The 18,844-nt window shown below is 33.6% G+C and overlaps 3 protein-coding genes across 4 annotated transcripts; 1 reads left to right on the top strand and 2 right to left on the bottom strand.

The window, feature by feature from the left end:
• Nucleotides 1-1,959: 1,959 nt before the first annotated feature.
• LOC133675730 (eukaryotic translation initiation factor 2 subunit gamma-like) lies at nt 1,960-6,312 on the bottom strand. 2 transcript variants are annotated; one of them, XM_062097196.1, is made up of 9 exons: nt 6,160-6,312; nt 5,853-6,013; nt 5,700-5,761; nt 4,849-4,961; nt 4,665-4,767; nt 4,029-4,256; nt 3,670-3,888; nt 2,976-3,236; nt 1,960-2,528 (listed from the first exon to the last, which is right to left on the bottom strand). In XM_062097196.1, exons 2-9 carry the CDS (start codon nt 5,956-5,958, stop codon nt 2,226-2,228), a joined length of 1,395 nt encoding a protein of 464 aa, XP_061953180.1. In that variant the 5' UTR covers nt 5,959-6,013; nt 6,160-6,312; the 3' UTR covers nt 1,960-2,225. The 2 variants fall into 2 exon arrangements, with proteins under 2 accessions (XP_061953180.1, XP_061953186.1); XM_062097202.1 differs by having other exon boundaries at nt 5,853-6,016; nt 6,160-6,308.
• An 8,613-nt stretch (nt 6,313-14,925) lies between these two features.
• LOC133681877 (F-box protein At3g07870-like) lies at nt 14,926-16,140 on the bottom strand. Its single transcript, XM_062105063.1, has one exon. It carries the CDS (start codon nt 16,138-16,140, stop codon nt 14,926-14,928), a length of 1,215 nt encoding a protein of 404 aa, XP_061961047.1.
• A 1,312-nt stretch (nt 16,141-17,452) lies between these two features.
• On the top strand, nt 17,453-18,329 carry LOC133681872 (tetraspanin-8-like). The gene is made up of 2 exons (XM_062105051.1): nt 17,453-17,902; nt 18,039-18,329. The coding sequence occupies exons 1-2, from the start codon at nt 17,453-17,455 to the stop codon at nt 18,327-18,329; spliced, it is 741 nt and encodes a 246-aa protein (XP_061961035.1).
• The last annotated feature ends 515 nt before the right edge of the window (nt 18,330-18,844 follow it).

The raw sequence follows: 18,844 nt of genomic DNA, 5'->3' as shown, positions 1-18,844 counted from the left end.
AACAAACTAATCGAAAAAAATTAATTAAAACGAAAAAAAGCAAAAAAAAATTTTCGAGTTAACTCGTCAAATCAGATTAACCCGTTAAATCCGGGATTCATATCCTGAGAGTCTTATAACTAAATAAAAAAAATTTAACATTAACAAAAAAAATTAAAAAAAATTCATTAAAAGAAAAAAAAACCCCTAAAGATATTAAAAATGAAAAAAAAACAGAAAAAAAATTAAAAAAAATAAAGACATAAGTGTAAAAAAAAAACAAAAAAAGAAGAAGAAGGCATCAGTGTTTTACTGTGGACTGCACAGTGTAGTCCACAGTAAAACACTGATGCGTTTTAGTATATTTTACAATAGGTGTTCGGATTATGTAAATTTTACTTGTATTTTGACTAATTTTACGTATCTTGATATTAATAATCATGTAAATTTTTAGTGGTTCTGAAGTTTGCGAGATTCAAACTAGTGATTTCTAGAACATAAAATCTAACCAATTAAATTATTCGATTTAGAATATCAACGAACTTATTTTCTTTGTCCCTAAATTTACATTGCGTACTAAAATGAAACTAAAAAGAAAAAGAAAAAACTTTCATGCAACAATGCAGCCGAATATCAGACAGAATAGTTTGATGCCCGAATTGATAAATTCATGGAAAATTTATTTGAAGTAATTACTCAATAGCCTGCGCTAACACGAAATGATTATTTGTTCACCTCTAAAATCATTTCAGGGTGCACTTGAAACGGTCCCGTGTCTAGTCCACGGCATCAAGATCAAGGGGGTGGATGTAGGGATAATGGGGGGTGCCCGGCCCTCCGGGGCTCCACACGCCACTCCACCGTACACACAGACAGTAGCCATTATTGCTGAACTCTGAATGACGATGATATCCTTGTTTGACGAAGGTTAACGACCGGGAGGTCCGGGACCTCCTGCGATTACCAGAGGTGTTGAAGGGTGAAAAGGGTCTGTGGAACTTACAACGGTCACTAAAGCAAGTTTTTAGTTGTCATCAAACACTTAATAGAACACAGCAGATGCTACCACCACTCACTGAGTGAAATGGGTCCCTTGAGACTCGAGTATTTGATTCTTCTTTGCCTTATCTGGCGGTCGTGATGAACGCATGAGATCCCTTTTTAGTGTTCCTCAATCATGAAATGCATCATCTTTCTTGAACAACGGTGAACTCCTCCAAGTCTGAGTCAGCCCCTTTTCACATGGAATTAGATCATCTTTGTTTTGCTTTTTTGAAAGCTTTTTTAGATGTTCAATGTCTGGAAAAAAATATTATTTTAATAGAGGATGGATGAAATCGTTAGGTAGGCTCAATCATGCCTCGTAGTTGAAGATACCCCTAGTGGTTTGAGCTTCATTTACAATTTAAGATTCTGAATGACATCTCCCATCCCATTGGGGATGGAAATGGAGGACGTATGAGATTGGAGATTCATTGTGCTTAAAATGGATTATTTTTTTTACAAAAAACAGCACAGTAAAAGTAAAATTTTGAAAAGTATTTTGCAAAATAATATTCTTTAATATTATCACACTTTAAAAATACAATATTTATTAAATATTATGTTTCTTTAATATTGTCACGCATTGCGCTTTAAAAACAATTCTTTTAACACAAAGTGCTTGATTGATACACGATTTATACTGAGTTAAGTATGCTACTTTTTCCTGATTTGTTGACTATGTCAGTGACAACTATTGTAATTGGCAAATTCATCAAACTGAGCTTAAATTTCCAATCTGTTCAAGAGGCATCATGAATCTGGAAAATACAGATGTTAATGCATTGAAGTCTATAAACCAAATTTCGTATGTTTTTCATGGCCAGATCACCTTGACCTTGCCGAAGCAAACAAATCATGCCTGAAGCCATAGTATCATTCTCCAAAACTGTTAAAAATAAAGGAAAAAAAAAGGAGCAAAACAAAACAGAGAATAAATTCTCGATAAACATTGTATTTTCATCTTTACTCCTTGAGAACCCGCCAGAATAATATAATTCAACAGACTCGTGCAAAAAAATTGGAATATTAAGGAAAAAACAGAACACGGACACTGATAGGCACTGTTCAGAGCATGTTTTTTCTTCTCCACAGGAAAAAAAAAAGATCCATTCAACTGCCTACCTCCCCACATATTAGATAAAAGCCTTTCTTAAGCTGTTTTCACTCTGATTTTCTCTAGCTGTCTACCTGTTTAAAAACACTCAGAGGGGGCAAGGTGGGACTTCGATGGTGGTTCCGGCTTGAATCATACCCCACCCAATGAGACGCCAGTGATTCTCCACTCGGCGACTCAATGCGATCTTCTCACCCTTGCTGGTGCAGACTGGAGAAGTAAGTTGTAGTTTTGCCAAATCATTCTTCACAGCAAGAACTCGAGCACCAGATGACATGGACCCAATGTTCAACATAAGAATCTCTCCCTTGGTCAACTTCGAAACCTTTCCCTGCTTCTCCGAGCCCTTTGTCCTGACACCAATAAGCCGTCTCAAAAGAAAGAAATTCACCTGCACAAAGAAAAGAAAGGAACAACATTAGCACCAGTGGCATGCAAGAATCCTGCTGCATCACAATATGGAAGCACCCATAAATCTCTGCCCCTGTAGAGAAAAGGGCACTTATTGAAACCAATGACAAAGTAACTTGCATAGAGAAGCATGTTTACTTCAAGATAGTTTATAAGCCATGTATAAAAAGCATCATAACATGCACATTGGAATGCGAACAGGGTGTCTACTATTTCCTGTCTACACCAAAAATGAAACTCCACTCAGCTGCACTGAATTCAACCCAACAAGGAGAACTTTGCACATGTCGTGCAAAACACATACTCATATATAACTATAGACAGGACTTGCTCATTTATGACTTGGATTTGGAAAGCAGTTTCAATTCAAAAAGTATTTAATGAAAGTATAAAACTACAAAACATTATTATTGATTCAGCTCCATACCTCAAGCTCACCAAAAACTTCAGGGAGTGAGCCAACATCACCAAGAACCTGACCCACAAGTCTATCAGCACGTGTCAAAGTGGGGTCCATGGTTGTGCCAACACCAATTAGACCTCCAGGCACGGCAAATTGTAGCTCATTCTGCTCAGCATATAATGACACTATTCTGGTATATATTGGGGTGCATTTCATGTTCCCAGCCTCGTCCTTAACAATGATCCCAGGACGGACCTCAATAAATTGATTGACCTTCAAAACACCCTGCATGGACAAGATAGACCAAAATAATGATACTCGTACATCACAGATTCTCAGCACGACTAATTCATGAATTTCTCTCTGGACCACGACATCTTCATGGAAAAAGCAAACTTTAATAGCTATATCAAGGGCTCACGAGTGCCAAGGCCTAAAGTTAATTCTCATTGTCAGTCCACAAGGCTTCAAATAAGTAACACTCGGATCCCATAAACCTTAGCATGCAGTCAGAATTTGTCCCAAACCAAGCATTTCTCCATTTACACTGGCTATTATTACCCTGATGTGGAAAATGGGCCAGAATTGAATTGAACTGAATGAGAACAAATGCATGGAAACTATGCACAAATTAACCATGATCTTGCACCAAGTATAGACACAACTCAGGAAAAAAAAAAGCACGGCAATATTAACCAAACACATGTTAAAAACATACCCTGAGGATGCTTCCGCCAGCCACACCACCTCTTATCTCATCAACCTCGTATCCAGGTTTGTTGACATCAAAAGATCGAATAACAATCATGTTAGGTGGTGAGATAAAGTTCCTCTCTGGAATTGGGATCTTTTTAACAATATACTCACACACAACATCTATGTTATACTTTAGCTGCGCAGAAATTGGCACCACTGGTGCACCATCAGCAACAGTTCCCTGAAAAAAAAATGTTGAAAAGAATAGTAGGGTGTGGGTTTCCCATTTTCTTTTTGGAGAAAAAGAGCATCATCAGGAAAAAGAACATACAATGCATGTACACTCAACTAACAAGATGTGCAAAAATAGCACAGGCAAACCTGAATAAATTTCTGAATAGCCTCGTGCTGGTTGATGGCTGCATTTTCCTGAATAAGATCCACTTTATTTTGAAGAATTATAATATGTTGGAGACGCATAATTTCAACAGCAGCAAGATGTTCAGAAGTCTGTGGTTGGGGACAGCTCTCATTTGCAGCTATGAGCAGCAATGCGCCATCCATAATTGCTGCTCCATTAAGCATTGTAGCCATAAGAATGTCATGACCCTACAGGAGAGTACAAAAGCATGTCATGTGGATGGTCTAGTCACAAAAAGCATAGAAGTACACTAATAATCTGCAGCTAAGAAATTTTATTCAGCAATGCCAGTTAAGAAGAAGCCTTGATTACCCAACGTTTTCTTGCTAATATCTAAGCAGTCCAATGGGAATAAAAAACAATCAACCAACACCATAATTCATTTAACATGTGAGAAACTTGGAGGAAGGGACATTTGGGTACAAACCTTTAATGTGTTACAATCAACATATGAAAATTACATACAGTGCATAAACCATAATTAAATAGAGACCTGGTTCAACCACTTACTAGGTAGCCTTACTGTGTGACGATCAAAATATGAAAAGTAAGCATGGTGAAAAAGCATAATTAAATACAGCACCTGGACCCCTTACCGGGCAATCAACAAAAGAGACATGTCTCAGCAAATTCATCCTGCAGTTTTGAAACCCTTCTACATCACACATAGGATTATCTTCCTTTCCACTTCCATATGCCCTACAAGAACAGTTCTTACATTAAAGGCAAAAGGCCAATACTTAACCTAAATAGTAATGCTTCACCCATGCATTTACTCACTTGTAGCACTTAGGCCGAGGGCACCGCTCATCTTCACACTTGTATATCTTTGCGTTTGCATATCCAAGCTTTATTGTAATATTACGCTCCAACTCATTTTTAAAACGAACTGTCTGCACATGAATAGCAAACCACCAAATTAGCACCCCTCAAACCTGTACAATTCGTAATTATAACAAATTGAAAATCATCTGCCTGAGTGTTATGTATGGATAGATCAAAATACAAATTTCCATAATCATAACCAGTGAACAACATTTGGCAAAAATTGTGCAAGTATGGTAACTACTCTGTGGAACCATGATAAAAAAGAAAACAACTAGCTTAGCTACATGTGATAATATAACATATTGTGGGGGAGGATTGCCTGTCATGATGAAGGTAAAACTCCCTTTATCAGAGCTAGGATCAATTTCTAAACGCACCTAATCCAGCAACTCTTCAATACTTGATATTAGCAGCAGTGTTATATATTGCAGGAATATGAATGCTCAGTGGATTAAGGAGCAAAGTCATTTTGCATTATATGAATTGAACTGATTTTGTGTCCTATTTACACTGGGAATAAAGGAGGTTAGAGAGGGAGAGTGTAGACTGACTTATTAGATGGGCCTCCATTGTGTATTAAAAAAAGAGTGAGGGAAAGAAAGAAAAAGGAATTGACATCACTGAGAAATTGTTTTCCAATTCACCGGCTCCCATAACTATCCCTATTGCAAAAATTTATAACCTTCTTCTTCTTCTTCTTCTTCTGGCTTTTATTCCCCAAAGTAAATACCACATGATATAACCATAAGAGACTGCTGTTAGGAAACAGATATAAAAATTAAAGGCAAAACCATCTAAATCACCTGAACACCGGAAATTGCTTTGACGACAGTAGACTTCCCATGTGCCACATGACCGATAGTACCTACAAATAATTAACACCAAAAACTATCAGTTTCGACGAACACGGTCAACAACTAAGCTACTGAAAGGAAATTCCAAAATAAAAAAAAAACCTATATTAATGGTAGCCTGCCGCGATATAACTTCAGGAGAGAGTGGATGCAACGTTGTCACGTCCAGTTTACTTAAATCTTGTTCCATCAAACCTTTCCGCGCCATCTTGACTCTTCCTCTGCTTCAGCTGGTTCCTTCTCAAACGAGTCGAAAACCTCTCCTGCTAAACAGACCAATAAACTGAATTAAAATGTCAATTAACAACAACAAAAAAACGAATATACACAGAGTCGATTCGATTGAGATATTGATAGTTGAAGATCGTAAAAACTAATGATTGACAGAGATTAAAGGAAGATTGCGTACCAGCAACGCTGTTTGCTTGGGAGAGAGCACGCGGCGATGTAGATAGCTAGGGTTTCAGTGTGCGAGTGAGGAGGGATAAAGAGTAAAGACGATATTTTTATTTTTATTTTTTGGGGTTTAAGTGAGATGGTTTGTTGTTATTTTTGGAATTGACTAGGACTAGGCAGTTGATATTAAAAAATAATTTTAATTATAAACTGAAAAGTTGTTAATAAATGTTATAAAGATAAATATTATAAACTTTTATTAACATTACGGAAAAGTTAAAAAAAATATAAATCCGAGATATATAATTTTGCACTATAAGGGATGAACCTAATTAGATTTAAACTTTATTTTCTAAAACCAACTTTTTATTTAATTAAACATTGATAAAAATAGAAAAAAAATATTATATAAAGTTGCACAAAAACATATACTAATATTAAAAATATATATATATATATATATTATATTTTTATTTAAAAATCAAGTGAAAATAAAATTATATGGTTTATGAAGAATTTATGTTAAAGGGTAGTTTATCAATATAATTGAAAATATAGTTTTTTTTTTTGAAGCAATGCGTAGAACACCTTTTCTATCTTCATGTATCTTATTTCTACATCATAGAAAACCCTATTAGTATAATACACAAGATTTCTTTTTCATCTCTCACAAGCTCTACACTAATTTTCAAATCTACAACCTCTAAATAAATATCCTGCTCTATTTTGTTAAAAGATGTTTTGGAAGGATAAATAAATCTTTAATTTTTCAAAAGATTGCTTGCATTCTAGATTCTATTTAAAATTAGAGATGTTTTTTAGGCTCTTGAAAAAAAAAGATAAGTAATGCTTTTATAGGCAGAAAAATAAATCTATTCAATGCTTTTATTCCTTGTGTGAACCTTTGTACATCTTTGATATACTAATGAGTGATCATGTTTAGTATAGATTGAATCTTCTTAGGGTTAGGCGCAATCCCTTTACTAATAACAAAAAATCCCAAGAATCTTCCTCATGTCATTACAAATATACATTTCGTAGAATTCAACTTTATTTGATACAAGTGCAAAACATAAAAAAATATATTCCAAGTCTTGAAGATGTTGCTCAAAGTTTATGCTTTTAACTAACATATCATCAACATAACCTCTATATTTCTACACGGCTAACCTTTGAAGATCATGTTTACCATTCATCGACAAGTGTCTCTTATATTATTTAAGCTACAAGACATGGCTTGATATCAAAAATTTCTTTTGTTCATAATGAATGTTGCTTTTTCTTCATCATTTTAACATGAGTGAGTATCTGATGATACCCAGAGTGAGCATTCAGGGAACTTAAGTGGTCAAAACTAGTTATGGAGTCAGTCAGCCTCTCAGTTTTAGGCAATGAAAAGTTGTTTTCTTGGAGCATGCCTTATTGATGTCTATGAAGTCCATATACATACACCATTTTTCACTTGCCTTCTTTACCATCATTATATTTGTTAGCCATTCTAGAAACATCACTTTACAAATGAATCCGACCTCCAACAACTTGTATATTTCTTCTAAAATTGCTTTTCACCTTTCTTCACTAAAATTTCTTCTTCTTTTTTTTGACACATTAAGGAGAAAAAAAGACACTTATTTAAATGGTGACAAGCCACTTTTAGGTTGATGCCAGACGTATAAGATGTCTTGAAAGCAAAGTTATATTTTTTTTAATATTTAGGAGCTCTATCAGGATTTTTTCTTGTCTAAGGTCTAGAATGGACACAATTTTAATGACAACACTTGTATTAGCATAGAGAATAACTTCATTCAAATATTTTATGGCCTATATCCTCACTTTAACTTTTTATTTAATATGGGTCATCTTAGTACAACCATGAGGTATTTTTTCTTTTCATATAGGTTTATATGCATATCCTAAACACCAATTGGTTTCCCTTTACCATCACGACTCTTTTGTTAGTGGGAAACTTAATTATTAAATATATCGTATTGATCACTGTATTGATTTTATGCAAAATAAGAGAAGACCTTCCTAGTATGACATTATAAGCTAAATCTATCTTAATCAACATGAAAGTTTGTTGAAGAATACAACACTTGGAGTAGGTGATAATAATGACAGGTAGGTTTAGTGCACCTTCTAATGACATGTCCCTTCCTTCTATTCCTACCAGGGGTGTCTTCACTAAGTCAACTTATATGAATTTACATTCATCCGTGTCATAATTTACTTAAAAGAGAATGTTAACATCCCTTTTATTTTTCATCAACACTTTGCCCATATTATAATTTGATAGGACTATGGTAATCACTAGGGAATCTTTATGAGGAAATGTCACTTCTTTTCCATATTCTAGAGTAAATATGATAAGTTCATGATAAAAGTTTTGGAGTTGGAAGTAAAGTACATGTTTTTCATAGACTTGACTTTTCCACTAGAATCTCCCCACACTCATATTCTTTACAGGATCACATTGATCTCTAATATTGACTTTTAGGAGCCTTTAACCTTTTTTTTATGCTTTTCATACTCTATTTGTTTTTTGATATATTGTTGGAGATACCTTTTTAGTAATAATTATCTTTATGTTTTTTCTTGGGAGCATAATATTATTTTGTGTCATGTCCCTTGTCCTTATGAAAAAACAGTATTTCTTTGGATTACATTTACCAACATCTCTTTTTCATGGGTGATAGATATTGCATATAATCCTTTCCTTTGATGGTTGTCAATAATTTTATTTTGGTAGTGTTTAGAAAAGTGATTATTAGGTCTTTCTCTATTTATATCAATCTACTTTGTATTGGGCCCTTAGAGTTGCTTTTGAATGGTGAGGAGATGACAAGTAGCCACCTATGTTTTTAAGATTCTTCTCTTCATCTGTGAAAGCGTAGGTGCTTTTGTCTTGCCACACTTGCTTCCTCCACAATAATATGATTCTTTAAAGCTTGCTTAACATTAAAAAAAGTCTTATCGAGGAGTGTATAAAGTCATCCATATCGGGAATAGTTATGACACCCACTGATCATAACTTCTATAATAATGTGCTATAACAAGCCTTTTACTTTTATAATCTTTTTGTTGAACCTTGTACCTTTCCTCTCTTTATAGGTAATAGAAAAAAGTTTGGTTGGAATTTTTTGGACAAGGATGCTTGTACTAAAATGAGCAATCAATTTGTTGTATAAATTAGAAAACTGAACAATGAACTTAGTTCTAGACTATGGTAACATGTTCGAGTAGACCCGTGAAATATGGTTAGGATAATCTTATACATCCCATCACTATCTTATATCACTAACTCTAAATTGTTTCTAACATTCTATATATGTTCACTAAGGTCAAATAGACCATCATAGTTGTTCAGACTTATTTTTATGACTACAGAATTTTTGAAAGATGAGTGTTTAATACACTCTGGCATGATATCAAATCTCTTATTTTATTTTCTTCTCGTCGTGGCGTTTTATGCTCAAGACCACTTGAATTAGACACTATGGTGGGGTGGGGGTGGTAACGATAATTATAGCCATGAGTGGTTATGGCCTTGCCTATTAACCTGTAAAGGTCTTATTGAGAGGAGAAAATTGTCTCTTCGTGATAATAAGACCTACTTCTTGGCATGATAGTAGCATGGTGATTTTCTTGTTTGCTCTCTTTCATGTCATTTTGTCCTGTTTTTTTTAGGAAATAAATTTGTCTGTGTATAGGTTATACATGATGAGGATATTGTGCAACTCATTATATAACTTGTAGGGGAATATCTTTAAGTTGCTCTTGTGTACCTAGAATAACCTCAATAAATGCTTTTATTTGTTGAGCAAGTTGATGAAGATATATGGAAACTTGCGAAAATGGTGGGAGATAAGTTACTCTTGCTCCTGAAGTTTTCATTTTTCTTTTATTAAAAACCTTAGAAACAATAAATAAGATGTGAAAATAAACATAATTTATGTTTATTTTTTTCACAAACAGCATCACTGGTGAAGTTATAGAAAAACTTCAACAAATTTCATAGGTTTTCCCATGGTTGACAATTGAACTAGGGTGATATGAAGTGGATTGATGTTACCTGTAAAATAAAATCTCTGATGCTTAAGTTAATTTAAAACTCAGCGAGAGAGTTTTAATAGAAATGATAAACAAGTAATGTGTAGTAGGGAGTTACATGTTTTTTTCTATATCATTATGTATGTTGATATTTAAATATCTTGATTTATATTTGAAGATGAATAGGAAGTGTAGCTCACCATAACAGGGGTGACAAAACTAGTGTAACTTGATTTGCAAAGGTGGCTAAACTGCTAAAAAAATGGTGAAAGTCTGTTCAAGATGCTTAGCTTATGGAGCAAGTAGCTAACCTTAAAAGAAAAATCCTACATTTGTTGGCTATAGAGAAAGCTGCTTGATTGGTTATGTTATCATCCAATAAAAAGAGATAGCGTTAAAATATTAAGATTATTTTTGTACAAATATTATGGGAACCTGTGCAAAGAAAGAAAGAGAGAGATATTAGGTCGATCAACACGGTCATATAGGAATCTCTTTTTACACACACACACACACACACACACACATATTAACAACATCTAAATGGTGTGGGGGAACAAGTGTGGGGGAATCAGTGTTCCCCCACACCTAAATCACTGTGGATTACAATAGTAATTCACAGTGCTTTTTCCTTTTTTTTTTTAATTTTTTTTTCCAAAATTAATTTTTTTTTCCAACTTTGCTTTTTTTCTTTTTTTTCCATTTAATTTTTTTTAAAAAATTATCTTTGTTGATTTTACTTTTTAAATATTAAGTTGGTTAAAAATTTCGCTTTGTAATTTTTTTCCTTTAAAATACTGTGGATTGCTACGGTGTTTTCCCACATAGTTTTTCTATTTTATTTTTTTATTTTTCAAAATTATATTTGTCGATTTTTTTTTTATATTGAGCTGATTAAAAATTTAGTTTAGTAATTTTTTTCTTTAAAAAATTATTGATTGTTACAGTGTTTCTCCGCATGGTTTTTTTTTAGTTTTTTTTTTATGATTTTCTCTGAAATTATCTTTTTTTTATTTTATTTTTTAATATTGAGCTGGTTAAAAATTATAGTTATAATATGTGAAGAAAGCACTGTAACTTTCCTCGCAAATTATTGTGGATTGCTACAATATTTTTTCTCATATGGTTTTTTTCTGTTTTATTATATTTTCTCTAAAATTATCTTTGTCAATTTTATTTTTTAAATATTAAGCTGGTTAAGAATTGCAATTACAAGTAAATACAAGTTTTTCCTCACAAAACAATATGGATTGATACAAGTAAACATGGTTTTTTTGTTCCAGTTTCTTTTGTGTTTTCTTTTTTTGTAAAATTTTTTTTCAAAATTTTTTTCGTTGATTTTATTTTTTTTAATATTGAGTTGGTTAGAATTTAACTTTGTAATAAAACTTAATCATATGGGGAAAGCACTGTAGCTTTTCTCACAAAACATTGTTGAAAATTACAATTACAAGTTATTACAAATAAGGTTAAATCATGTGGGGAAGCACTCTAGCTTTTATCACAAAACACTATGAATTGCTACAGTGTTCCCAACATGATTTCCCCCCCTTTTTTGTGTTTTTTTTTTAATATTTTTTTCCTAAAATTGTCTTTGTCGATTTGATTTATTTAATATTGAGTTGAGTAAGAATTTAGTTTTATAATTTTTTTTCTTTAAAATACTGTGAATTATTGCAGTGTTTTCACATATGATTTTTTTATTTTATTTTTTCCAAAACTATCTTTGTCCATTTTTTTTAATATTAAGTTGGTTAAGAATTATAATTACAATAAAGCTAAATCATATGGGGAAAACGTTGTAGTTTTTCTCACAAAACACTATGGATTGCTACAGTATTTCTCTAAATAGTTTTTTATTTTATTTTATTGGGAAAAATACTGTAGTTTTCCTCACAAAACATTGTCAATTGCTACAACGTTTTTTCTCATGGGTTTTTTTTCCTTCCAAAATTATCTTTGTTGGTTTTTTTAAAATATTAAGTTGGTAGAGAATTTAGCTTTGTAATTTTTTTTTTGCTTTTTATTAACAGAAAAGCTAAATCATGTGGTGAAAGCACTGTATCTTTCTTCCCAAAACACTGTAGATTGCTACAAATCATTTTGTTCAGTCTCTAAGTTTTGATCACCAACATAACTTTTTTTTTCCGTCATGAAATATTGGCTCCATCATACCTTTAGCTTTTATTACTTATTTAGCGCTGATTCATAATTATAACACTATTAAATATATTTGTTTTATAAGCCAGCAATAGCGCGCGGGCATGCATTTGTATATATATTATTAAGTGTCACTGTAACATATTCATCATTTGTGTAGAAAGGAACTAAATCTTCATGGACATCAAATAACATTTAGAATTATAATATTATTGCTCAAGAATATCTGGAATATATACTATTCAAATGCAATATAAAATATGAATTAAATTTCTTTAATAACTGGGACAAATTCATATAGAGGATGTTTGGAACAAATTCATAATTGGAACAAATTCATCCAATAATAATGAAGTAAAAAAAGTAATTGTGATGCTCGGTGTAATTAATTTTTTTCATACATTTTCTTGCGACATATTAGTTAATTTATCTTATCTCATAATTTAACTGATTTATCTTATTTATAATTATAAATAATTAAGTATAATATGACAACTAAAAAAAAGTATATGAGATAACAAATTACCTTGTTATCACGTTAGTGAAGAAAAAAAGTACCATTTTAACTGCGAAAGAAAACACTTTTAATGATTACAAATATCCAATCAGAAATTACAATTTAAATGTCAGGTCAACATTAAATTTAAATTTTGAGGAAAGACTAAATTATTCCTTCTTCTTTTTTTCTTTTCCCTTTTTTTTTTATTTTTTTTCTTTTACCACTCTCTTCTCCTTAGCATAGTCTGAGAGGGTTTGTTTAAGAGCTTACGTTTGTGTTTTGTCTAAAACACAGATGCAACCTGTTTGATAAAGTAAAAACTATAATTTACTATTCATGAGTTCCACAGTTTTTTATGTTCCAAACGCAAAAAAAAAAAAGTAAGAAAATGCTGCTTCTTCAGTACTATTGATGAAATTAATTAGCATGAATAGTGTTCACGCTACACTATTGAGTCTACACTGTTCCGGTCGGACTGGATCAGGTCCAGTCCAAAGCTCAAAATGCATTGAATCGGGTCTGACCCAGTAAAATAAAAAATAAAAAATATTTTTTATTTTTTAATTGTGTTTTATTCGAAAAACTAGTGTTTAACATTATTTAATGACACTACATAAATTAGACAGAGATCGTTTGATAATGTAGCATTTGTAAAATTTGATCGCAATCCCAATTTAGTTCCTGATTATATTTTACTTGATGTTGTTGCGCGCTTAAGAAACCAAAAAAATTGTAATCCTTGTCGGATGTATTTCATACATGATTGAATTCTAGATAGTTTAATGGAACAATGAAAAATATTTTATATAAAATATTATTTATTTCATGATATAATAACAATAGTTAAATCTACAATATTTAAATTAAAAACCATCAATATTAATATATATTTTTTAAAATTATTTTATAACCTCAATTTCAAAAGCATTATTAACCAAACACATTAAACTACTTTTTGTTCAACCTCAATTCTAACCACAGTTCTAACCAAACATACATAAATATCAAATCAATCTCAACCAAAAGTACTTTTTATAAAACAACTTTTTTCAAACCACAACCACAACCACAACGACTACCATAATACCAAACACTTAGAGTATGTTTGGTAGTGTGGTAGCGGTTGCATTTCAAATAACTTTTCATGCTAAAATACATGCCAATGATTTTTTTTTATTTTTTTAAAAAATTATTTTTGATATCAGCACATTAAAACGATCCAAAACATATAAATCATATTAAATTTTAGCCAAAAAAAATTAATTTTTTTAAAAACATAATTTACACCATGTTCCCAAAGATTTCCTAGCCTGTCACCCTTTCATCCCTTCTTTTTCCTTTTTCTCTTCTCTCTCCTTAAGCATCAACCATCGAAATTCATTCATGCTAATTAAACTGAAAAATTAACCAATAAAACACAAAATCAAAAATAAAAATTTTTTAACAAAAAAAAAATATGTATTGAGATGCTGTGTACCCTCAAGGACGTGGCCATGGCCATCTGACCAATATAATGGGCCACGTTTCCAGATAAACCTGAGGAGAAAAGGACATAAAGGCATTCAATCTCTCTAGGATGGATTTTATCAATTTGCCAGAATACCAATTTGGACCTATGGATTCCGTGCTCACAACAATTGCCAACGGATTCTTGTATGTTTTGGATCAACGATTTGAACAATTGCTTAATTATATCAACGATTACCACGCTTGCACCAAAACCCATTATAGAGAGATTGAATACCTCGATGGCCTTCCTCATCTTGTAAAGGGTTTACTATAAAATTATAATTTTACATGGCCATGGGGTTTCTTTTGAAATTCCTAATTCTTGTATGTCTGTAAAGGATTCTCTGTCTCTCCATTGTTGATATACAGAGAAAGGAATTTGAATCTGCTATTACAAGGGTTTCAAGCAAAAGGAAAGAGTACATAGTGTGCATATTAATAAAAGAGATTGCATCAATAATTAAAAAAACAAGGTGCAGACACAATGCTGTAGAATTACAATGAACAACATGGTACTGGTTAACTCAGAACCAGTTATATATCCTTTTGCAGAACATGTGCTTATCTTGAGTGGATGTTTGACGCACCTGTGTTTTCTCCCTTAACAATTTCCCTGGGTGAAAGAAAGCTTGGTATATAAGGATTGGCTTCAAAGTTTTGAATCCCATAAATTTTAAGAAATCTGAAGCTCCTGTCTTCTGGATTATAGGAAACCATAGCCTTGGATTTATGTGACATCAAGATCTCGCCATTGCTCAGCAAACTTATTGGTCGATACAGGTCCCAGTACCATATGATATCTGTGCTTGGATTCTTTAAAATGAATTCCTTAGTCCAGGACTCTTGAACACCATATTGTTTCATCACCCATATATCAAAACTGTCACCCAGAGGATAATCAAAGAAGTAGAGGCATCCTCCTAATACCCCTAGCATCATGTCCCCAGTCCTGTCCTTGTCATTAGGGCCAAGATGAGGAGGTGCTGAAACTGGTTGAAACAGCTCCCGCCCGAATTCAAGACAGTATATAAATTCTGATTTGGAAGGATCATTAACAATCCAATGGAGACACCCGCCTACAAAAGCATTATGGCATCTCATATCTATTGGAGGACTGAGGGCACCTCCATGAATGCTTGTCCATGTACCCTTTCCGAGTGTGTGTATCTCAGCCTCCAATTTCGATGGCTGCTGAACGAACTGAATCACCTTGTACTCATCAGTCTTAGGACTGTGCCCAAACCAGGAAAAAACATAAGACTTGTGTTTCTTCTTCGTTAGGGGCAGGGTGATATAATCACCAACAAGGGGATTGAGTATGCTAATATCATTTGGTGAATGAAAATGGCGTATACATATCAATCCATTACAGGTGTTCACAATTTCAAAGTTCCCGGTTGGGAAACCGAAGTCAGGACTGAGCTTCACTGCTGCATCAGGACTGCATATATCCGAGGCTTCTAGATCGAGTAAGCAAAGGCTTCTAGGTCTGCGTCGACGTCCATGTCTGTGGGATCGAAGAATGAGAGAGGCGGGTGCTCTAGTTTGGTGCAGTTTGGCAAATTCTGGGGCTAATATAAGATCCTTCCATTTCTTGCACACACACATGCAACTGAAAATGGTTTTGAAGGGTAGCCTAGAGAGTATATCGACGAGGTTTTGAATGGGTAATGCTGATATGGACCGGAAATCATCTCCTCCTCCTTTAGTTTGGGCATCAATATCTCTGCTACCCCTGATCAGACTGGGGTTGACATGGTTTCCTCTCCTCTTCATTTTTCATGGTATAACTGTAATGGCCCTTTAGCCATTGATTTTGGATCCAAGGGCTTGGATTTGAAGAACGAAACTTACTGTGCTCTTAAGAACATGAGAGGATCCAAGACCCCTTTAGTTGATGGCATTGCCTGGTAATATGGTGGCTAGGGTTTCATGTTTATAATGGCATTCTTTCATCCCTTGTCAGTGCTTCCAAACAAGGAAACTTTTCTTTTGGTGTTTTGAATTATTTGCTGACTAGTTCACTGCGAAACAGTCGAGATTTTTCTTTAAATCTGAAATTATGATCATTCCTCGTTTAGATTTTTTCTAAAATTGGGAGTAATTAATTAGGATTGCACAAACCTAGCTCCTACCTTCTACATTGATTTTCAAGATGCCAAAAAAATACTTTCTATTCGAGGGCATCCTAATTAAAGTATGTCTGCCATTCAAATTTGAAATTGCGTTCAACAATATTCGTGAAAATTTATTTATTTTTATTTAAAATTAATTCTTTTATATTTTTTAATCATTTCTATAAATTAATATTAAAAATAATTTTTTAAAAAATTAAAAAATATTATTTTAATATATTTCTGAAAAACACTTCGAAAAAATTCTAATCACCTTCTCAATTGAATTTTTTTTTTTATAATCGTGGAGTCTTAAATTTTACCAATCAATTTTCACTCGGCAGACTACGTAAGATCCCACAAGAACAAGCTCGCGTGGACCAACAGTACTGTATGAGTAGTGTTAGTCCAAATCTTGCATGGAGATTAGACAGAGAGAAGAGGCGATCATTCTATGTACGATATTTTTCAGGCGAGCATGTAGCAGAACTCCTCGGAATGGGTCTGAGACAGAGAGATGAACAAATGACGGATTGGATGGATGGTGCCATTCACGTACATTACATTAATGGCAGTATTTCAAGAACCGGACTCATACTTGATACTTCTACATACATGCCTGACAGGACGACCACAAATAGGCTCTGTCCTTTTTTAGGGTGCGGTGGACAACGGAGCAACATCACCAACAACAAAATTAGATTTTGGAAACAAAGAAAACTAAATGATAACAGGATCAGTTCAAATATAGGTCATAGATACAATCTATTCCAGCACAATCCTTCAAAAAAATCCCTGTCCATCACCCTAAAGCTCTCTTTCTTTTTCCCAGCTTTTTTTTATGCCTCAAATGTGCAAGCATCATCTTATATTATTTCCTTTCTTTCAGGATTTCATTCTACAATGTCATTGGAATGGCAAGAAAAGGTGATTATTTTCTTTGCTTCTTAAACATTCTAACCCTCTTGATTTCAATGACTATCGTGGTTCAAATTTCTAAAACATGGGAAATCATCACTTTCTATGGCAATGCGAATTGTGCAAGCTTCTTACAAGTACCAGTCTTCATCTTAGGAGTAGCTCTTTTGGTTATCTCGGTCCTCGGATTGATGGCTTTGTTTTGTCGAGCATCGCCCCTTCACCGAGTGTATCTGTGGGCAATGTTTTTGCTTGTAGTTGTTCTCTTAGGTTTTACAATATTCTCCTCACTCGTAACAGATAAGGGTCCCAAGGAGACAGATTCAGGTGCAGATCAGAGTAGGCTTCAGGATTTTTCAGGTTGGTTGCAAGGTCATCTGGTAAATGAAAAAAAATGGGTCAGAATCAAGAAGTGTTTAATCAAGGCCAGAGTTTGTCAGGAGTATGCCAAGAAATTGTCTGCCTTACCTCCCGATGTCTTGTTGGAGATGTTGCTTCCTGTTGAGGTATCATAATATCTCCATCTCTGCCAGATTATTGATTACCAAAGGCTTTATTATCACATTGTTTGTTAGATTTAATGTTATGTTCAAGTAAGTTTTACATATATGCTTTCTCGATTTCCTTTTGTTCTTTTACCAGTCAGGCTGCTGCATGCCACCAAGTAATTGTGGGTACAAGTTCAAGAATGCGACGTTCTGGGATGCTCCGAAATTAGGCTTGGGTTCTAAAGGTGATGAATGCCTTTCATGGAAGAACGGCCATGGCACTCTATGTTACGATTGTGGAACTTGCAAGGCTGGATATCTTCATCAAGTGAGGAATGATTGGAAAGCTTTGAACATTTTCAACACATGCTTCGTCACCTACCTCATCCTCATCCTTGCCTTTGGATTTCTTTGCTGGCCAAGCGATCAGAGCAGACGATTATGACCCTTTTCCCAACTCTGCTAAATTTAGGTAACTTCTACTAGGAATAGGATACAGCTGGCACAAAGCTTGTATAGTTTTCATTTCAATCTGCCTAAGGCTTCCAAGAAAAGAAAAAGGAACTCGTATCTGCAAATATGTGATTTCCTTCGCCAATTTCTGCAGGGTTGGCATTTTCTGAAACCTAGAGCTTGCTAGTAGGAGCTAATGGTGCATGTTCATACAAGTTTAGTTTTTTTTTTTTTTTTTTTCATTTCAGTTAATATGTGATTAACATTTCTATTTGCATCATACACTTATTGTATACGTGATGCCCTCATGATGTAATCTTTTTTTTTCCTCTTAATTACAGGAATAAATAGCATTGGACTAAGCTACTGTTGATTTTAATCTGATGAAATGAAGGCTTATCAGTTGTCATTCTAAAACAATTTGGTGCATGCACTCTATTTTCTTCAAAAAAATCACATCTAAAAAGTATAGTTGAAGTGCCAAGAAAAGCTAAAGGAGCAAGCAGC

The sequence above is a fragment of the Populus nigra genome, chromosome 1 (genome assembly GCF_951802175.1).
Source record: "Populus nigra chromosome 1, ddPopNigr1.1, whole genome shotgun sequence".
NCBI lineage: Eukaryota > Viridiplantae > Streptophyta > Magnoliopsida > Malpighiales > Salicaceae > Populus > Populus nigra.
The sequence above is the reverse complement of the archived record's forward strand: the minus strand, read 5'-3'. Positions and strand labels throughout refer to the sequence as shown.

What these genes read in the sequence shown, in the direction of transcription:
- LOC133681877 (XM_062105063.1), bottom strand. Translation starts at nt 16,140, where the DNA reads ATGAAGAGGAGAGGAAACCATGTCAACCCCAGTCTGATCAGGGGTAGC.
- LOC133675730 (XM_062097196.1), bottom strand. Translation starts at nt 5,958, where the DNA reads ATGGCGCGGAAAGGTTTGATGGAACAAGATTTAAGTAAACTGGACGTG. An exon ending in GCAGGCTACCATTAATATAG is followed by an intron (nt 5,762 to 5,852) that starts GTTTTTTTTTTA and finishes AATTATTTGTAG; the next exon opens with GTACTATCGGTCATGTGGCA. An exon ending in TCTCTTTTGTTGATTGCCCG is followed by an intron (nt 4,257 to 4,664) that starts GTAAGGGGTCCA and finishes ACTCTCCTGTAG; the next exon opens with GGTCATGACATTCTTATGGC.
- LOC133681872 (XM_062105051.1), top strand. Translation starts at nt 17,453, where the DNA reads ATGACTATCGTGGTTCAAATTTCTAAAACATGGGAAATCATCACTTTC. An exon ending in AGATGTTGCTTCCTGTTGAG is followed by an intron (nt 17,903 to 18,038) that starts GTATCATAATAT and finishes TTCTTTTACCAG; the next exon opens with TCAGGCTGCTGCATGCCACC.